Genomic DNA, 22,479 nt, shown 5'->3' with positions numbered 1-22,479 from the left:
TTTATTTATTTGACAGACAGAGATCACAAGTAGGCAGAGAGGCAGGCAGAGAGAGAGGAGGAAGCAGGCTCCCTGGTGAGCAGAAAGCCTGATGCGGGGCTCGATCCCAACACCCTGGGATCATGACCTGAGCTGAAGGCAGAGGCTTTAACCCACTGAGCCCCCCAGGGGCCCCTAAAACCAATTTTACTATAGTAAATGTATTGAATGCCTATTCTTTCTAAGTAGTAATATGGTTTATATTTAAAATTATTATTTAATTTATTCTTCATAATAGCTTATTTGGTTGTTATCATTGCTCTCAACAGATGAGGAAATTCAAGTTTAGGGAAATAATAATTGCTATGGTCATACAGGTAATTAGTGTCAAAGCCTGAATTCAAACATAGGTCTTCCAAAATCCACTATGATGATAGAGTATGATGTCCTTTGATTGCCAAACAGCTGAAAGGAAGTTTTAAAAGAATATCATAAGGCCATTTTGAAGTTGACTGAGGGAAATTAAGAAGTTTAAGGGCTTGTCCAAGGTCTACAACTACTTAGAGGCAGAGTTGGTAGTAGAACTACCCAGTTCAGTTTCATTTCAATTGCTTTATTTTTTTAAATTATAATACACTTTTGTTCTTATGGGTCAGATATTTTATTTCACAAATATCAGGGTGAATTGACCAAAGAGACACAAAAACTAAATAAGGAATAGAAGAAAAATGAACTAAATAATAGTCTAGTCACTTTTAATGTTTTATCAATATCTAAATATATTTTTATTACAGTTTCTTATTAAGTGGCCAGGTGGAGGCTAAAATCTAAGTGATACTCATGAAGTAGGTAGGTGTCTCTCTTTAGCTAGCAGCTAATTAACATGTCTTAAAACTAGTTAATATAGGAAGTGTATTCAATAAATGTCAGTATTATTTTTTTTCATAATCCAACTTAGTTATTAACACCAAGACTTTGTTGTCTACCTTCAGTCATGATTGAAAGTTTCAAGGGTCAGAAGTGTGCACATTTTAGCTTCCAACTCTTTTTTATTTTTCTAATTTATCTGACAGAAATCAAATGCTGGTCTTGCAGTAAATAAGGTCTGGTTTCCTAACTCTGGATACACTACAAATCTTGAATGTTAGACTTCCCCTCTGGCAGTAAAAAAATCTGCAAATCAAGTGAAGCAGCAGAGGCACAGAGCAGCTCACATATTTCTAACGGAAAATTTTTATAAAAAGTTAAATTTTCTTTATAATATGACAATATTTCGAAATCTACAGAGCTAATAAAAATGGTGCTTAAAATGTATAGTTTAAAAACATGTACACAATCTTCACAAAAGTATTTATTGAAGTGAGCTATTTCTGGGAGGAAAGCCCACCAAATTCCTGATTGGCTACCAAGACAAGTTGCTCTTCTGCCTTACCCTCTGTATGGTCCATATTTCCTCTGGGTGTATTCCCTGAATAAATCCCTCAAGGAAAATGAAACCAAACAATGCATTCTGTAAACTGCCATCCCATCTTTTAGGAAATAGCTCAAGATAACGTCACATGATCTTTCTTTCATATGATTACAGGTTTCTTATTAACTGCTAGATGAAAGTGAGTAGGAGTAGAATATCAGAAGAGAAAGGGTAAATTTATGAATCGGTAATTATGTTTGTACTTCTGGCCTCACACTGTAATTGTTTAAAGAACAAGCAAAAATATGGTTGTATTTTTAACTGCATTTAAAATAAGCAAATCTTGCATTCTTCCCCAGGGAATATGATTCAGTCAACATTTTAATAAGGCCAGTGATCAAGGAAAAACTTGCTAAGGGTTAGATAACACAATATAATTGCAGCTCTTAACTTGAAATTTATATTAGAAAAGCTGGCAAGATTTACCTACAGGCATTATATAGTAGTATTTACTCTTTCATCATTTTAGGATGGAAAGGTAGATGTCTGACTTATATATTTAATTTTCAAAAGTAGAAACGTTTATTTGCATTTTCCACTAATGTAAGAGTAGTTCTTTGAAGGCTGAATACAATATGAATTCAAGGAGACACTGCGTTAGAAAAATTGTTGTTTGTCAGTGAAATTTTTTGCCTGATTTTTACCAAACTAGATCAGAAATTTAGAGGAAGTCTGAATTTGTGTCCCAGAAGGGATTTTCTGAAGGAATGAAAATATAAAAGAAAAATACTATTTTTGCATGCTCTAAGACTACACTGATTTTTGGTGGGCATCAGTCCAAACATTTTACCCAGAATAGTTTCTAGCATTCCTTCCCACCACCTTATCCCCACCTCCAACTCAAAGGGACATTTGTGATCCTCTGATAATTTGATATTGTAGCAGGTTTTACAACCTCTACTCAAAGCTATATGTTATGCTGCATTATTTCTTCCCTCTTAAGAATAACTTTTAAGAGAAGGTGGAAATTCATGTCAGTAATTAATCATTTTTAAATGGTAATCTTTTTCTCTTTTCTTAGAAATGTAAAACTTGGTTGTAATAAATGGATTGTTGAAGAGATTGGATGATTCTTTCATCCTTAAGGTTTTTACATACTTTCCTATAATTTTTCAAATATTTCATATTTTCATTGGAAACATTAAATCCCTCATTTTTTCATTACTCTTACTTGATTATCTACTATATCCTTGCACAGCAAAGCAAGACACACTAAAAATAATAAGCTTATGTAATCATGGGACTTCAGAGTTGGAAAACACTTAGTTTACCCTAACCTCATCTAAAAAGAAAGACATGAAATTCATGAAAAGTGATGAGGAAACAGTTTAAGAAGGGGAGGGCCAGGAATATTACTGTACCTAAAGCAACTGACTCTGACTTTAGGATGTAAAATGGAATTAAAACATGGACCTCAGAGCTGATTGAACTATAACACATAAGTTTGGCAGAAGTGTGGTTAATGAATGTGCAACTTTACCTCGTACTACACAGAACATCAGGCTGTGACTGCTCTTCTGGTGACTGTATTTCACCGAAAGAAGCCCAGGCCCTTTGAGCAAGACGGAGGGAGTATTGTTTTATTGTTCTTGGAAAAAGAACATACATTTTTGACACTTATTTTGTTTATGATCCTCATTTCAGTCTATAGATTGAGGTATATGCTAAAGTTTTGAATGAAGTATATAGTTAGAGTACTTTGTTCTCCCCACTTAATTTTTTCCTTTTTTTTGGGAGGTACCAAAACTTCCACATACTAAGCCCAGCTTCTGTCATTTCAAATGAATCCATTTCTCAAAACAAACAGAAGACAAAGATAGTGGAACTCTTAGGAAGATGGAGATAATATAAAGCTAGAATAGTTAGTAGACACTTGGCAATTTTCATGTGCTTGCAGACTCTGTGCTTGATGGAATAGTGTAAATATATTTTAAATTTCTATTTTGATATGTGAAAACCATACAGATGCTGATTTTGATGTTGTACTGGCACCAGTCCCAGGCTTGCTTATCACAAGAATCTCTGCTCCAGGCACTGTGGGACTCCCTGGGCTCACTAAACTAGACAGGCTTCTATGCAGTGTGGTGTTGGCTGCGCAACACGGAAATTGGCTATGAAATCTCCATAATGAGTGTTTGTATCAGTAAATTCCCTTGTTGTCCATTTTCTATCAGGTAATGTTGTTTTAATTACTACCAAATGCTCATAACCAATTTCTCTGTGGTGGACATTGCAACAAATAAGGATTACGAAAAAGAAAGAAAGAAAAAAAAACCCCACAGAACTTTATTTAATAGCTCAGGAATTTGCTGATTTTCATTAGAAGTACTCGACTGTATCTGAAACTGACTTGGTCCTTTATTTACTGCATTTTGCTTCAAACTAATAGGTTCTAATATCATATGCATCATATAGCACCTGAAGAGGTCTTAGCCAGTTATAAAGATGGTGCATGTTTAAGTTCATGAGTATGTTTAAAGGGTTGTGATTATTTTTCTTCTCTACACACTTGATAAGTGAGATAACAGAAAATCGGCCTCTGAAGACTTAAAATTCAAAGCTTGGTTCTTGGAGCAGCACTGCTAGCATTCCCTGGGAAATTGTTCCTGATGTAAATCCTCATCTGTTCTGCTGTCAACCCACCTCCAGTCAACTGAGTCATCATCCACATTTCAAAAAGCTCCTAGTGTTCCAGGTGATCCTTGTGCCCTCCTCAATCCCACTTTCCTTAGTTCCCGTGTAATAACCACACTTAGGTTTACATGCAAATTTACATTTGGATTGCAAAATGTGCAAGTTAGATGCCCCTGGGTGGCTCAGTCAGTTAAGCACCTGCCTTCCACTCTGGTCATGATCCCAGTGTCCTGGGAATCAAGTCCTCCATCGGGCTCTCCACTCAGTGAGGAATCTGCTTCTCCCTCTGCCCCTCCTCCTGCTTGTGCTTCCTCTCTCTCTCACTCTGCACACACACTCTCTCTCAAATAAGTACATAAAGTCTTTTAAAAAAAAGTACAACTTTTAGATGACCACAGGGGAAAGAGGGTGCAAACAACAGAGGAGGTATGTTTCTGTACCCAAAGAGTAGATGAAGGTAAGAGTAGCATTCATGGAAGTGAAGAGAAAGTTCTCTTCTTTCCTTGGGGAAACACCAAAGTGAAGGAAATACAACAAAAGAAAATGAGGGATGTACATTGAGCATTTTTTTCTTAAAAAAAGAAAATTCTTTTTCTTTCTTCAGTTGATTATTTCTTCAGTAATTTCTTCATATATTTTTAATCAAATAAAGATGCACATTTACTGATTTTATAAGCCTAGGAAAAAAGAGCAATATTTATTGAATTATTGTCTGGGGAAAAACTATCTTGAAACAGTAGAATAAGACAGGAGGGGAGAAAGAAAGAGACTTGTATAAAGTTTGGTATTGAGAAGTATGTGACTTCATAAAGGACACCATGAATGCAAACTTCTCTCAAAAGAGTCTACCTAAAATTACCCCTGGGATATGAAAATATTTCCCATAATTAAAAAATTTCCTACAAATCTCCTCTCCCCATTTTTTAAAAACAATACACTGTTCTCATGACATGAAATTATAAAATTTTATACAAAACTAACAGATACTTTATTGGTAAACTAGGTGAAACAGTGGCAGATATGTTAATTATTTTATGTAGATAATATTGACCATGTAAACATAAGAAATGCTTCCTTTCTCATGATGAGTTCTCTTGAACAAAAATCTAAAAACTGCTGACTCTGGTAAAAATTAACAAGAGAACTTTTAAGGAAAAGACTTTACCAGTCACAGTGTCTTTAAATACTGGATGTAAGAATAATGAACTGTTATGGGGGATTCATGTTTGCAAAATGAGCTACCAGTTGGTAATTAGTGGAGTTGTACAGCACCCGGGTGGAATAGGTATGTTTTATGGCTGCCATTTTACAGATGCAAAATGGGCATTGGAGAGTAATGAAGTGTTTGGCCTCAGGGAACCCAGAAAATCAGCATCAGCAGAAAGCACTGACTTTTTTGAGACATCCAATTGTGATGCAAGTACCGAGGCCAGCATTAACAACTCCTTACTGGCTGTGTGATTTTGATAAAGTTACATACCTTTGTTGTGTGTTAGTTCCTTCATCTGTAAAATGGGAAGAGGAATAGTATTTATTATCTCAAAGTGTTGTTATTTGGACTGAATTATTCGATCCATGAAAAAACACTTTTAAAAGTACCTAGCATGTAATGAGCTAACTATTATTGTCCATGAATTATTAACTGTGCGCCTTTCTGGGTGCTGGGGATGTGAAAGTAGAGAGGAAATCCCTGGCCTCCTGGACTGACATTCTATTTACTAAAATAACATCTTTTTAGCTGATGGACACATGTGTATGGGTCTTTATTATGAAGAGGTAGAAATAGGGAGTTCTGGTGGTTTTCTCTGTTTTTTTGTTTGTTTTGTTTTTTGTTTTTGTTTTTGTTTTTCAATTGCTCCGGTAATTTCACAGTGGCTGGGTGACTTTTCTCAATTTCCTATGAATGAATTCTGAAGAAGGAGAAGATTTTTACTAATTTGTTTAGAATGACTGAAAGCAAATAGTGTTTCAGTGTTAGGCACTGACTGAGCATTGGGTGACAAAGACAAACAAGAAAACAGTCTTTCTTCAGAGACTCACACACTAGTGAGAGAGTAGGAAATATATATAAATGACTTTAATGAAGACTAACTTTAAGGAGTGCCTAGATGGTGCATCCAGTTAAGCATCTGACTCTTGATTTTGGCCCCATGTTTGGCTCACCACAGAGTCTGCTTGAGACTCTCTGCCCCTCCTGCTTGTGTGCTTTCTCTCTCTCTCTCTCAAATAAATCTTTAAAAGAAAAAGATTAACTTTGATAAATAAAATGAAAGAACAAAAAAGTAAGAGAAAGAAAAGTGCCTTGGGTAGAGGAAAAAAGGAGAGGAAAAATATTAAGAATGAGAACAAAAAGAGTAAAGAGAGAGGGAAGAGTAGAGATAAGGAAAGGGGGCATGTTGGATACTCAACGGACTTCTCAGTATTTTGTGACTACAAGAAGGTTTGTAGATTTTAGAGGCAGAGACTGAGGTGGTGGAAGCAAATAATGTTTTAGTTTTACTGAAATAACATTCTAGGCCCAAGATAGAGTTGCTCCTACCTGGGGTGCCACATCAGCAAACTGAATACGATTTTTGTATCCTTATAAATTCTGTTTGACCAAAACTGCAGTGTATCTAGTCAGCCAGTCCCCAAATGCCAAGCCTACTCTATACTTCTTTCCTCCTTCCTTCTCATCCCAAATAAGATTAAATATGTGGTCTCAGTCAATCAGATATTTTCAATTTTTCTTCTTTATTCTTATTCTTTAACCTATAAAAATATCCCATCTTCTGCCATTTTACAGTTCTCTGAGACTGTCCACTTCTCAAAGTGGTAAATAAAGCGTGTTTGTATCACCTAAATTGCCTTTTTTTTTTTTTAACAGTTCCCTCATTATGAGTAAACTCTTTGTTAGTAAGTAAATATGAAAGGATTTTTTTGGTAAATATCTGACTTTCTTCATTATTTGAAGTGTCTTTTCATGTTCAAATTTATTCACTTGAATGAATAAAAATGAAACACTTTGAGTATGAAAAATGTAACTAAGAATTGGGGGGTATAATTAACTGAACAGTTAATATCTAATTAGTTATAATCAATAAGCAATATGTTTTCTTCTCCATACCCTTCTTATCACACAGAGACAGAAGACAATTTAAGTTCTTAATTTTTATGTATAATTATAATGTGAAGAATACTATTCCCTGTGGTAAAGTATTTTTTAAATGTGTATGTGTGTGCATTAATTTCATAAATGCAAAACTATCGTTATTTGATTTATGGGATAATGTGTCTATAAATTGTATGGATGTACATTCTGAAACAGCTAGAACTAGAGATTATCTTTCTAAACACTTTTTTTTTTAAACAGATGAAAAAACTGGACTAAGAAAGTTAAGTTCTCAGCCAAAATCAAGTTTTTGAACACTCAGGCCAAGACTTTTTTCTAATATTACACATTCCCTGAGAAAAGGTCACTGATAACAATACTATGTTGTTTGACCTCAGATATTTGTAGACGTTCCACATTCTAAGCAGCTTAACTTCTTTCCTGATTTACAGAATAACACTCTTAAGCAGAACATAATAAAACAGCATGAATTCCTGAAAGAATGGTATAAATATTGATCGTTTGTGGATTATGAGTCAGCAATACTGAGTAACTTTGATCAAAAGGAAATGGAAGGTTTAGAATACCTTAAAGACTGATGCACCAATACTAAAGACTGAAGAGAAGATGAATATTAAAATGAGCCGAGGCTTAAAATTCTTTCACAGTTCGCTGAGCACAGAAGTACCTTAGTTAATAGTTGGTGTGCCACCAGACCCCCTTGGATCACATTTATGTGTTCCTGCTCCCACTCCCCCAGCATTTGCTTTTCTGACTGTAAAGGCTTCTATCTGGCACCTTCTTTACAGACCTCCATATGCATTACTAAAGCCACTACAGAGAACCAGAAGTGCCGATATATATATACATATATATATATATATACACACACACACACACATATATATATGCATATATATATACATATATATGTACTTTTTTCTGTATACACCATTAGCTCAGCTTCTTTCTCTTTACAGGATGAACTCTGAGATGTAATTTATACTCCCGAGCTAACCTTGGTCACTCTGAGTTTGACTGGCATTTTCTTCAGTCTTGTTCCCCCTTCTCTACCCGTTTTCCCAGGAGCTTCTCTCCCTCCGCCTTTTTTTTTTTTTTTTTTTGCTTTTTTTGCTTTAAGATTATATTTATTCATTTATTTTTGAGAGAGAGCGAGCATGAGAGGGGAGAGGGTCAGCGAGAGAAGGAGACTCCCTGCTGAACAGGGAGTCCAGTGCAGGACTTGATCCTGGGACTCCAGGATCATTACCTGAACCTAAGGCAATCACTTAACCAACTGAGCCACCCAGGCGTCCCTCCCTGGAGCCTTCTCAATTAATCACTTGCTTACAAAATCCTCTGTCAGGGTTTGCTTATGGGCAACTAGATACGAGAGAAAAAGCAAAGCTATTTTAGACCCATCCATCCATCCATCCATCCATGTTTATCTATGCTTGTTACTTCCCTCTCTCTTCCTTGCTTCCATCCATGTACTTGCTTCCCCATCCCACTCCAACTCAACAAGCAATATTGGAGACAGCATGGTGTACACTCTGTTCCATTCCATATTTCTCTGTATTTATATAATAATATATATATATATATATATATATATGCATACACACACACACAAATATAGCAGGATATTTGTATTCAAAAATTAGGATCATTTGTACATGTATTTCTTTCTATCTTGCTTTTCTTAATGAACAGTATTTTCATTCCTAATAAGGAAATTAGCACTTTAAGAGTTCTATTGTAAGGTGTTATAAATTTTACAAAAACATTTACTTGGAAGCAGAATTCATGTTATAGATGTATATAGAAAAAATGCACAGTTACAATATGAAGACATAGTTGGAAACAGTTTTAATCCTATCAATTATTTTATGCTCCCTTTGAAATGTTTGATATTCTAACAGCTTTGATTAGTTGCCTATACATTACGTATGAAAAGATATGATTTTTATTTAGTTGGTATATAATTTCCATGCTATTGTATACTTGTTCTATGTTGTATTATATGTCAAATATTTCCTTAATTCTTTCTTAAATGATTTCTAATACTGATTTAGTGTGCTTTTCGTCTTTAGGTCTGTTTATAAAATTAATCTTTATAACCCGTTAGAAGAGTTGATATCTTCATTTCCCTTTTGTAAATGTGAAGTGTGAAACATAGGGAGATTAATTGAGTTTCTTGGCCACAAGCATAATGAAAATCACAATCAGAGCATGAACTAGGAATCCCTGGCTTCCAACTCCATGTTTACTACATGTGTACTAACTCCATTAGCACTGGATCATTGCCATTTTCTTACAAAATAGACTCCTTCATAACATTATCTATTCTATCATTAAAACAAAGAAATTATGTCAATTACCATCTTCCAGAATATTATTGATTTCTAAAATTTTGATTGGATGAATATGGTTCCCTTTTTACAGAATCTGTATGATTTGTCCTTATTTGGAAATATTCAAGTTATCTTCATCTAAAACACATGAAGCATAAATGACTATAAAATGAGAATGATTTTCTATGTACAAAATACAGCCTTCATAAAACATAAAGGAGTATTCTCATTCTGAAAAGTTGCTTATATATGTGCCCATTGCTTTTTAAAATTATGATAATTTTTGCATACCTAAAGATCTATTTTTTAATAAATAAGTAGAAAATATGTATATTTTGTGACAGCATGTTAGAGGTTATAACATTTGAAAGGATAGCTCAACAGGATTTCTGGCACATGGTGGCCTGGCTAATGTGCAGAATCTGTAATCCAATTAAAACTCAATTTACCGTTTCTTAGACTGTGGAGTTATTCCCGTTGGTTCATGATAATGGCAGTTTTCATTGACTACATAATGCTGAAATTACCAGGGTGTCAAAATGGATACAGGCAGGCTACTGAGTTACCTCTCTTTTTCAAACTTATATTTGCTCAGAAGCAATAAAATAGAAAAAGACAGACTTCTATTTCTGTTCTTCTACTTCTTCAGAAGAAATAAAAATTCATTCGTGATGTTCCTTTGCTTCTAGTAAGTTATGGAAGTGCAAGACGTTCCTTCTCACTGTAGTACACACTAGAAATTATGTATGATTTTTACTTTATTTTTTAAAATTAAGTGTTCCCTTTATCAGTATTCCAGAGCACCAGTAGCACAATGAGACATAGCAGAATTGCTATGTGGTCTACTATAATGCCTATAGCCACAATACCATAACCATGAGAAATCAGGGGGAAAAAAAAAACATAAAGAAAAAAGTGGATACAACAAAGGTAAGGAAGTATATAATTTGGGAAAATACAGAGTTGAGAACAATTTTAAATGACAAAAATGAAAATTAAGATTAAGTTGAATTATTAACCAGATTTATCTTGCTAGCTTCTAGAAAAAAAATAAAAACAGCTGACCTAAATGTAAAGAAAAATTTTAATACATCAGCTATTTCCATGTATCCCTTAAGTCATCCTTCCCAAATATAGTGAACTGTAACTTTAAACTCATCAGCAAACAATATTGCCTACAAAAACTCTCTCTTGAGGTTATAGCAATTCCATTTTACCATGCCTTCCAAGTGAGTTGTAGAAACAATGTTATGTCAACTAAACTGTAAACTGAAGGAGTTACTACCTCTTGCTATATTGTAAAAATCCCTATAGTAAGTCATGATGGAAATGAACATCTTCTGTCTTCTACTTTATACTCTGACACAAAACAAAATGAATTAATTTAGAAAGTATAAGCATAATAGTAAATTAGAGAGTTTTCAAAGACATAGTAGGTATGAGGTTAGGTCAAAGATCAGGTTTTAAAGTAAAATAATATAACAACATGCTTGATATATACATATATACATATATATGTATATGTAGTTTTTTAGGAAGCTCCAAATAAGACCTACTTTCTCATAGTACTTGATCTCGTAGTCCAGAATGGCTCCATTGGAAAAAGCAGGTGCTTGCCATGATAGGGCAATGCTATTTTGGGATGCCCAGTCCTTCCTTACCACACCTATCAGGGAAGGTGCTGAAAGGAAAGAAAATAACTAAGAATTAATTGGCAGGAATCATTCTCCATAATCCTTTCTTTACTATTTTGTCTTCCAAGGAAAATATAATTCTTGTTGAAGAGGATAGCAATGTTGATGTCAGATTAATAAGAAAGCCTTAGGATCTACTCTATTTAATCCAAATAAACTATTAAAATCGATTTAGAAACACTACTAGGGAACACAGGAAAAACTCAAATAGTCCAAGAATGAGAGCCAGAAGTCATCATCTTAGTCTTTGTTAGAGGAGGACATTTTCCTTTAAAATAGTTTTGGTTTTAGGCTACTGCATGAAGTACAATACATCTGGATCCTATATTTTAGCAAGTCTAAGTCTGCTGTAGAAAAACACTCTGCAGTTATAGGATCATTTATAGGCTTTTCTTTCTCCTCAAGACTTAGTACTTCATGAAGTCTTAGTGATTTATGAAAGTTTATAGCACAAACTTCTTAACTATAAATTATTGCATATCAACATGAGAATTTTTTTTTTGCATGGTTTCTGTGACATCTGAATAAAATTGAAACATTTAACTTCTGAAGTTTATTTTCAGAATCATGTCTTCTTTCCCTCAATATATCATTGTTTTAACAACCCAATCCTAACCTAATCTTGCATTAAACTTCCAGAATTTCCCTAGAATGTGTATATCATAGACTCTTTTCTCTAACAAAATATCCCTCATTTTCAATATTCTAATTTTTAAAAATAGGCTTTTATATAGAAGTTAAAATTCATTCATAAAAAGAGAAATATAAATGAAATATACTGAGATACCATTTCTTACCAATAAGATTGGCAAAAATCCAAATATTTGATAGCAGGCTCTGCTGACTAGGCTATGGGGAAAAGCACTTTAATACATTGTCGATGGGAATGCAAAATGGTACAACTTTTATGAAAGGAAATTCAACAATTTAAGGCAAATTATATGTTCATTTACACTTGGGCTTTTGGAATCTATCCCAAAGACACACTGAACAAATACAAAGTGACATTATTTACAAGACTACTCATTGAGATTTATTTGTAAAGATTGGAAACAATTTAACTGTCCATCAGAAAGGGACTGGTTGAAAAACTATGCTACATCCACCAGAGAATTATGGCTATCTATAAATACTATAATGGAGTTTTTTTCCAGGATATATTTTTAAATGAAAAAAGTAGGGTGGGAAAAATGTATAAAAAGCAGGGTAAGGATAATCCCAAGAATAGAAAAAGTGATAACAATGGATATCCTCAGGGGTGGGAGGCAATAGGATGGACAGTATAAGGTTGGTAGATAGAAGTCTCAGAATCTGCCTTCCCTTGAAGATTTACTTTGGAACCCTGTAAATAGTTAAATGGTTAGAAAGCAAATCAGTACTGAAAAAAGTATCAAAAAAAAAAAAAAAAGAAAAAAGAAAAATGAAAGAAACTTGTGTATTGAGGCAAGCCTCCAAGATTAACTACTTAAAAGTACTCTAAAAAATAGAAACTTAGCATACATCCCAATGAGATAATTTTAAGGATTAAAAAAACTATAAAAATTATTAAACTGTTTATAGTAATGATGTTGTAGGTAATATCAGTATAGTAATTCTGAATCTGTGTGTGTATGTTGAGGGTTAAAACAAATGAGTAATTATTTTGGTGTTGAGGACTACGTGGGTTTGTTTTTTCTATGGGAAATAGGGATATAGATATCAAATCAATGGAGGTACATAAAAACTCTATTAATGATAAACTCAAATTAGAATTATCATTATGAACTCAGAATGTCTTCCCAACTCATTTCCAGAAATCTATTCAAATAAACCAATTGCAGGTGAGAACAGAATTTGAAAAAATTAATTCTCTACGATTACAATGCATATGCTTTAAATTTCTAAGAAAGACTTGGGTATTAAGTTTGGTATTTTATTTCTAAATGTTCACTTTGTATTGTAAGGACATTTATGAGAATGACAAGTTTCGCTCTCCTAAGAAAATAAGTACGTTAGAAATTATATTTAAAACTCTTTCTAGCTGTTCAATGAAAACATTTTTGTTGCACCAAAGTATATTCCTAAGGATGAGTGATAATTACAGAAGTTGGTAAAAAAGAGAAGAGCTTGTTTTATAAGCTCAAATGGAAATAGATAGCATGGTAAATACAAAAAATGCTCAAATAATTCACTATTTAAATTGAGTCGTATTCACTACTAATAAACTACCAGTAATAAGTTTATTGCTGTTGGAAATTGCATTAATGTTTTTGAATTATAGTATAATAATGTATTAAACGGAGTTTTATGGAAAAATTATAACTTTAAGGTCAATCATACAAATTAGAAGTTGCCTTAAATGTATCAACTCATTACAATTTTTGAAAATATCCTTTTCATATATAAAATCTTATGGTTAATTTTCAGTTTAATGTGCAAGATCATAAAGCAATAATATTACCAGTATACTACATTTTGCCACATAATTATTTAGCATTCAAGGTCAAATGGCATAATCCTTGCAAAACTGATTATAAATTCAGTCATGGCAGCATATTAGAATAACTATTGATTAACACATAGGTACTGTCTTTTCTATTACTAATTCTCCACTGGTTAATTAGGAGTAAAGGTACAGATTTTATGAGTGTTCTCCTATACTTCTATAAAATAGAAATAAAGAAAATCCATTCCCTAACTAACCTGGGAAGTATTACTAACTACACCATTCTCTAACTAATCTAGTTATAGATCCTTCACTTATACATGGATTTCAGGGTCCAACAATTATATAACCTCTAAAATCTTTTCACTTTGCACATCCCTTTCTATGTAAATATCCACATTTTACATAGTTGTAAAATATACATAGTTTTTGATAATTCTATTTGTTAACCATATATTTGAAATCCTATTCCATATTGTGATATTGTCGTCATAATTATTACCTTAATGGATAAAACATTCCACTATGTTTATACTTTATCAGATCAATCCTCTAATGTTGAAGTTTCCAATATTATCTTGGTAGAGTTCTCACACTTTATGCACACATTTTTGATTTTGTTAAATTATTTTACAGAGAAAACTGCTTTACATAATTTGGATTTTCTGAGCCATACTGTGTATTAATATATTGCTTTTGAAAAGAGCTGCAAAATATACACCAGGCACACATTTTAAACAATTAATGAGTTAAAGCAGGGGATTTGGAAAACAATTTATAGGTCAATATACATCACAAATGCTGTATTTTCTATTTTCTGAGAAGGTTAGCACCATATGGAATTTTATTTTCAAATATAGCTTCAATACATGAAACCTCAAGAATTTGTTCTGAATATATTTAATAAATCTGTTTTATTAATAACCTGAGTTTATGTAACATCTGAATTTAGCATATTGTGACAACACTGTAGTACCAACAGACTTAAAGGGGAAAACACATTTATTCCTCCACATGAGAAAAACTAATTTTAGAACATAGAGGGCAACTATTGATTTTTACCTCTGATTCTAAAAAGTCAGAGAAGGAAATAAATAGGGAAATAAGATCTTCTGGCGTTTGTCAGATCAGAGACTGAGAGACCTGAAGGCTCAAGAAATATTTCCTGAGTACAGAATTGTGTATTCAGTATAGTTTTCAGTAGAGTTGTATTTCTGATATACATCCTTTCTTAAGCCTTCAAAATCTTAGCTTTGACCTTCAAAATAAATGATTATTGAATAGATTACTATGTTTTTGAAAATGTTTTAATACAAACCTTTCTGATTACTACATTTTCTGAATCTCAAATAGTTTACCAAGAACTACACAGCAGAATAAGAAAAATACATAATGGAATTAGTGAACAAAGAGATTTTATTCACATTAGGGTGAGTGTTATTTTCTAATGCTTATGTGGAAATACCCGAAAGAATAGTAAATTATTCTATTTAATTATTTTGCTCCTCATTAAGATTTAATTGTGTGTGTGGTTAGGTGAAAGAGAGAGCAAGAGCACAGTCCTACGCACATGTGTTTGTGACAATGAAAATCTTGACAGTGAATGTTAAATAGTAGAATCTTAGTATGAGGATAGAACTTGTAAGTCATTTTATACGCTTTTTCAGCAATGCAGAGAATCTCTTAGCATATCCTTGTTCATTGGTTATCCACTTTTTGTTTCAACGGTTGCTGTAAAGAGTATACCACTCCAAAGGGCTACCAGTTTCTTTGTGAAAATCTCAAATTGCTAAAAAATTCTTTCATGGAGTCTTTGTTTTTTTCCTGGGACTTCAACCTCAGTCCTGGTTCTTACCTTTAGCATTAAGGTACACTTTTGCTCATCTATCAAACTCTTCTTCTCTCTTCTTCTACTCTCTCTCTTTTCTCTTCTTCCCGTCCCTTTCCCTTCCCCTTTCCTTCCTTCCTCTCTTTTTTCTACATTTGCTTTTTTTTAGTGCTTTTTATTGTCTTTTTTAAAAATTCTTTTCCTTTATTTTCTTCCCTGTGTTTCTTTTCAGAGAGATGTGTATGTTTGTGTGTGTGTGCACGTGCGCATGTGTTATAGGAAATATAATCAATGACTTAATGAAATGTAAATTTAAAAAATAACATAATAAATAATATACACTAGAAAGTGCAAATCAGAACAGACTTTTGAGACTATGAGTTTCCCTTTTTCTTTGCTAATGAACCAATGGGTATAGTTGCAAAGCAAGAACAGGTAGGAGTGCTTCATTCTGTAGATGCTCAAGAAAGGGATATGTTACAATCAATACTATAATTCAACTTGTGAAATTCTGTAAATGTGATATTTATCATGTGAATTGACATTTTTGAAACCTGAGAGCATACTTCAAACTACTTTTGGTCTGTATCTTATTTTGGAAATTTGGTGCTTTATACAACATAATATATCCTAAGAGTATTTGCCTCATGTGTTCTTCTTTTGATATTCCCCCAGAAATCAGAGTTTAACCGTAATATATATTGTTACCTACTTTCCCCATGTAGTTGAAGTGTGGTTATGAGTGAAATATGCATGTCATACTTAAGGCAAAACTGATGCTTTATTTTCTCTCTATAATTTCTGTCTTTTTCCTATACCTGGAAATAACACTGTGGTATGCTAAGCCATATGACAGCTGTCATAGGATGAATAATGGCTCACAAATATGTTCACATTGAATCCCCAGCCTGTGAATGCTCCTCTCTGGTAAAAGAGACTTGGCAGTTTTGATCAAGCTAAGGATTTTGAGATAGAAAGGCAATCCTGAATATTCCAGGTGGGCTGGATATAATCATAAGAAAGAGGCAGGAGGTGCCTTGTCTATAGAGAAGTAGGCTGTGATGAGCCAAAGAATACAGGCAACCCACAGAAACAAGGAGAGCGAAGGCACAAATTCTCCCTGGAGCTGCCAGAAAGAACCAGCGCTTCCTTATACATTTGTTTTATCCCTGTAGGACTCATTTTGGACTTCTGACACCCAAAATTGTAAGATAATAAATATCTGTTCTTGAGACAGTAAATTTGTGGTAATTTGTTACAGTAACAATAGGCCTCTCACAACGATTCAACTGATTCACTTTAAAGACCTTAATTTGGGATACATTCATAGTTCTGTAGGGACCACAGTAGGTGGGTTTTAAAAAACAAGTTCCTAAGAAAAAAAAAAAGTTTCTTAAACAGTGATAAAAAGACATCTATCGATTTAACTACCTAATTCATTTGTATATTTACTACTCTAAAAAAGTATTCAATCTGTTTTTTTAAAAAACATTTTGAAAAAAAAAATTGGATACTCTGGTTCTAAAGATTTTCCTTACTTAACCTACAATTTGTCAGGTTTCTCACTTCTCTGCTTTTCTTATTTAAAAAGAGAGAGGTGCTCCTCTTTCTGATTATACCACCTTAAGTTATTGGTGACATAGGTCTAATTTTTTTCCAGTTTTTCCTCAAAGTAAAGGTTGTTCTATATTTTCAAAGGCCCTTAGCTTTGAATTTCAAGTCTTTCCCAAAGAAATGGTAACATCATGTAACACAAAGCTTGCTCACTCTACTTCTTCCTACCATGTCAATGTGATGCTTGTAGGGAGCTTGACAAGACAAGTAAACATTGTGGGAATATTTGCACTGTAAACTCCCATTACCTGTGGAAGCCACAGTGAAAGATCACTTGATTAATAATAATTCAAAGTGGTACAGCACTGTCAGCACTTAATTATATAGAGGAAGACCAAAAACATTATCTTTAAAGTTCTTTTCAGCATTATCTGTGCCTTTTTAATTTCTGTTTTGTTAGTTTTATGAGTGGCTAATTTAATATGCTCACTGTTAAGCACATCCTTAGGCTGCTATTTAGAGTAATTTATATCATATACCTTTACTGACTATTATATCATTCCAGAGATGTTTGAGAAATAGTTTATATGACAGATGCTATAGAATGTAGTTTCTTTGAGCTATAAAGAAAAAAAAAAAATCTCCAAATTAGACCAGTCTGAGATTCTGTCGAACTTATCAATACCTGTCAATTTTCACTAAAAAGATATATGTTGTACCCATATTTTCTAGGCAATTAGTATATGCTATCCATCAGAATCTCAGAAAGTTGGGCTGACCCTAGAGAAGATTCTGGAATGTGTCCCTTTTCAGTTTAACTTCAAACAATTGTTTTATTCATAAAAATTTTATTATATTAAAATCAGGAATCCTGGTTTCTAGTAATTTTTCTAGCCAAAAGTACTATTATTTGAACTGTACAATTATGTACGCTATATATGAAAATTATATAAGTAGATTTAAAATATAATATTATACTTATATTTGAATATGGCTTGTAACTTCTGGGCCTCAGATGATTCATCAAAAAGTTTGTATCATGGGGCACCTGGGTGACTTACTCAGTTGAGTGGCCGGCTCTTGATTTTGGCTCCAGTCATAGTCTCAGAGTCCTGAGATTAAGCCCTACGATTAGGCTCCACAATCAGCAGAAGCTGCCTGAGATTCTCTTTTTTCTGACCCTCCCCTCTCTTTCTCTCAAATAAATAAATAAATAAAAATCTTTTAAAAAATGTTTGTATCATGTTCCAGGTATGGGGAGAAAAAATTACCCCATCCAAAAAAAAAAAAAAAAGGGAAAAAATGACCAGGAGAGTCATTTATTCATAAACAACTAAAATAACTTAAACAGCTAAAATAACTTTAACTAATATTGTGGAAAAGAAGCACAAAAAGTAATAAAACTTGTAAAACATAAACCTTTAATGTAATGAATGGATAGAGTTCTACAGGTTTTATTGCTACATTTAAAAACAAAAAGGTTGGACACTTAAAAAAACTCCATACAATACATTTTAATGAAGCTGTTTTAAAAATGACATAGATCTAAGGGCATGGGAAAATAAGTTTAATATTTAAAGTGACAGAAATAAGTTGTAAATCAACATGCATGCTATGATTCAAAAAATAATTCTAAGTAGCAGATACCTCCAAATTATATAACTAAACTGTGTAACTACTATATAACTAAATTATATAACTATCAAGACCACGCTGGAAGATTTGGGAATGAAGAAATGATGACCTGGTTTCCCTGCCATTAGATCAGCAATATTAAAAAAAAAAAAAAAAAAAAAAAAGTGGTGCATCTGCCACAAAGATGACCCTCATTCTGAGCCTGATGTTGAGAACAAAGAAAAGCAAATAGTTGTTATCCCTGTTTGAGACTAAGAATTTTTGGAAGTTAACCAAGGGGATTTTTTGAACTTATTCTAGCTGCAAAGTACTTAGACATGGAAGGGTTTTTTGATGTTACATGTAACACTGTTACCAATATGATCAAGAGGAAAACAAATGAGGAGATCTGCAAGAACTTTAATATCAAAAATAACTATATTGAAGAAGAGGAAGTCCAGGTAGACAAAGAGAAGCAGAATGCTGTGCCATACACTAATACTGGAAAGACTCTTCTAAATACTAGTTGAATTGTTCTGTTTAAAACTGTTAACTTTAGACAAACAGTAGATAAATGCAGTGGCAAATCAATTATATTAGCAGAATACTGTTTCCCTTGCATGCATAGTTTGAGTACAGAATCCAAACCTATGGCTGAGTTTCTTCTAGATCAAAAGCTTTTTTTTTCCCTTTGCTCTGAATAGAACTGAACCTTGGGCTATTAAAAATATAATGAATATATATGCATATATAAGCATAATATCTGTACATATGCCTATTATAGATTTTTAAATGAAATCACATCAAGCTATCAATAGTGGCTTTTCATGTTAGCCTAGAAAAATTAGATATAAGAGAAAAACAGAAACAAATCTAACAACTGACCAATAGTTACTGATTTCTAAATTACATTAACAAATTATATTATCCATAACTTTTGAAAGTACTTGAAAAGGAATATGATTTTATTTCAAAAACCTACTTAATCTTAGTGATAGCTAAAGTGATATTCTGAAATTATTTTCAAAAATATAATTCAAAAGTTGGGGCACCTGTGTGTCTCAGTCAGTTAAGCATCTATCTGCCTTCAGCTCCGGTCATGATCCCAGGGTCCTGGGATCCAGCCCCACGTGGGGCTTCCTCCTCAAGGGGAGTCTGCTTTTCTCTCTCAGTCTGCCCTCCTGCCAATCATGCTCTCTCTCTCTCTCTCTCAAATAAAATCTTTAAAAAAAATATAATTCAAATGTTAATAAACTTCAAAAAGTTAAACCCAAATATGAGTAGATTTATAAGCTATGACATAAAGTAATACATGTGGCTTATGGAAGAGTCATCAAATTTTAGTTGTTCCCTATATTTTTGTCATCCTTGAATTTATATGATGATACAAAATTGGAGAGGAAGTTAGTTGAAAGAACATTGGCTTCCAAAGTATTTTAAACCAAGAAGCTTTATGAAAATTAGCTTTAAAAATGTTATAGATTTGCTTATTGGATGCCTCAAAAAAGGGAAAAAAATCATATTCTGTGCTGTTGGACACATAAGGTGCCTAAACAGACGTGAAAATTTCAGTCCCATTTTGGGGCTATGAAACAACTCATAGATAACCTTGGGAATTTGAGGAGAAAGATTCACATTTAAGGAACTGTTCATAAGATAAGATAAAATTGTAGCAATTACCTTTTTTCCCCTTAAGATAGAACTATGGACTAGCTTAAGACTTTTTTAATCACTTCAGATAGAATTGATTTTGATGTCTGTGTCCTAAAAGATTTACTTTCTATTCCTCATTGACTACCTTTATCCTAAGTTCTTGATATTCCTCTTTATAGAATATATAATAATATATTATACTTCACTTTCCAACTTCCCATGCTCTTTCACATATATCACCTAATACATATTGTGACTTTATAGGTACAGTTAATCTCATGTTAAAAGTGAGGACAGGGGCATCTGGGTGGCTCAGTCAGTTAAACGTCTGCCTTGGGCTCAGGTCATGATCCAGGGGTCTTGGGATTGAGCCCCATGTCAGGCTCCCTGCTCCGTGGGGAGTCTGCTTCTCCCTTTCCTTCTGCCCCTCCCCCTGCTTGTGCTCTCTTTCTCGCTCTCAAATAAATAAATAAATAAATAAATAAATTTTAGAAGTAAGGACATAGGTTCAAACAGGAAGCAACTCACAATTATGTAAAATATAAGGAGCAGACTGCAGTCTAAGTCTGGTACTATAGACTATACCTCAGTGATTGTGACATTCAGGATCTGAACATCCCATAGACCTAGTATAGTGCCACACAAACACATTAGGTACCTTTTATGTGACTATCTTCCATTCAAAACTTGTTTAAATCTTGTTTCAAGGTTTATCAGACAACTGTCCTGCCTTCTGTGTTTTTGTTTTATAAATCCCCAATGTTACCATAGGAACACTGTCTAACTGATTCATATACTACATGCATATGACAATAATTTTAGGAGTACATTAATGTAAAAATAATATATAATGTATAATAACATATAATATTACCAGAAAAGAAGTAAAGATGCAAAGTGATAGGAGTTTGAACATATGGTGTTGACCAAAATGGATATACTATAATTTAATTGTATAATATTAAGATCTATCTTGGATTAGTTTCTTGAATTTTCAATATTTTCCATTATTTAGCTGTTTTATTTGAAAAAAAAAAGTACTTAAATTGAGAAATAAAAGCGAAACCAAAATATTCTGAGTTATTCAATTATTGATTGAGAGTGCTCCCAAGATCAATAGCTTTTCACTAATTCTAAAGGCATCTTCCTCATCCCCATATCCTGCTCCACCGCATAAACTGTGCTCTCACAGAGTGCTCTAGTCACAGTTTAACATTGTGTAAAATTCTACTGGATTCCATAGATTTTGTAGGTTATAATCCTAAGATTCTATGTTTTCTATAAAGTATAGATGTAAAATATTTAAAAAGCTGTGTTTGGGGATTTTTTTCTCTCTCACTTTTTGAAAATGAGAGTCTGTGTGTGTGTGTGTGTGGGTGTGGGTGTGTGTGTATGTGTCCAGAAACTATAAAAAGGGGGAAAGTACTCATACTGCTGGCCTCTTGAGGGAATGTTGAAAGATCCTGTCGCAACTGATTCAGGAGGATGCAGTTGTGTTCCTGCCAAGTCACCAGAGATGGAACAGTAAAACTGCTTTTGTTCTCTCATTAAAGAAATAATGCGATGCAACAGCAGATTCATTGGCATTGTTTCTGATTGAAGCCAAGAGGAATAAATCTTGATTCCTCTTTGATGGAGGCAGTCTTGTGTAGGACAAGTAGCCAGGTGCTCCCACAGCTGCTTTGAAACATTCATGGCTTCCTAAGGATATGGGTGATTTTGTTCTCATCATTGATCAAATAGCAGAGTAAATCACTGACGTAAAATAACACCTGGCTGAACTCTGTGTTTTCCTCTCATTTTCTCTAGTTAGTAATTGTTGTTTACAAATCACTGACTGCATGAGGAGGAAAAGCCTGTGTATCTTGTACTGGCTGCTAGCTCATAATTTCTACTTCATCTTCTTTCTCACAGTACCTGCAAAGGCATTCAATGCATTTTATACTTTTTCTCCTTGTTTTTTTACGATTACTTTCTTAACAAGTCAAATGGCATTGTTCTATATATATCACAGACGTTAATAGTATTACAAAGATTTTGTAAACTAAAAATGGTTATTATTAATAATGAATAATGCAAATCTTTGCCACATTTTTTGTACTTCATTTGAAATGTAATATGATATGCTAAATAATCTTTCTTTCTAAATTCTATTTATAAGGAAATAAGCATGTCAATAAAA

General features: G+C 33.3%; 1 protein-coding gene across 4 annotated transcripts in view; it reads right to left on the bottom strand.

The window, feature by feature from the left end:
• The window catches only part of EPHA6 (EPH receptor A6), an 835,383-nt gene that overhangs the window by 291,271 nt on the left and 521,633 nt on the right, over positions 1-22,479 (bottom strand). For all 4 annotated transcript variants that reach the window (XR_004385536.1, XM_032882241.1, XM_032882242.1 and 1 more), the window contains one exon: positions 11,086-11,210. Coding sequence is in view for 3 of the 4 variants with exons in the window: in XM_032882241.1 (XP_032738132.1) it covers positions 11,086-11,210 (125 nt within the window). In the remaining variant the exon portion in view is untranslated. The remainder of the gene's footprint in view (positions 1-11,085; positions 11,211-22,479) is intronic.

This window comes from Lontra canadensis, unplaced genomic scaffold (genome assembly GCF_010015895.1).
Source record: "Lontra canadensis isolate GAN:19392208 unplaced genomic scaffold, GSC_riverotter_1.0 scaffold80, whole genome shotgun sequence".
Lineage (NCBI taxonomy): Eukaryota > Metazoa > Chordata > Mammalia > Carnivora > Mustelidae > Lontra > Lontra canadensis.
Note: the sequence above shows the minus strand (reverse complement) of the source record. Positions and strands in the feature narration are given on the sequence as shown.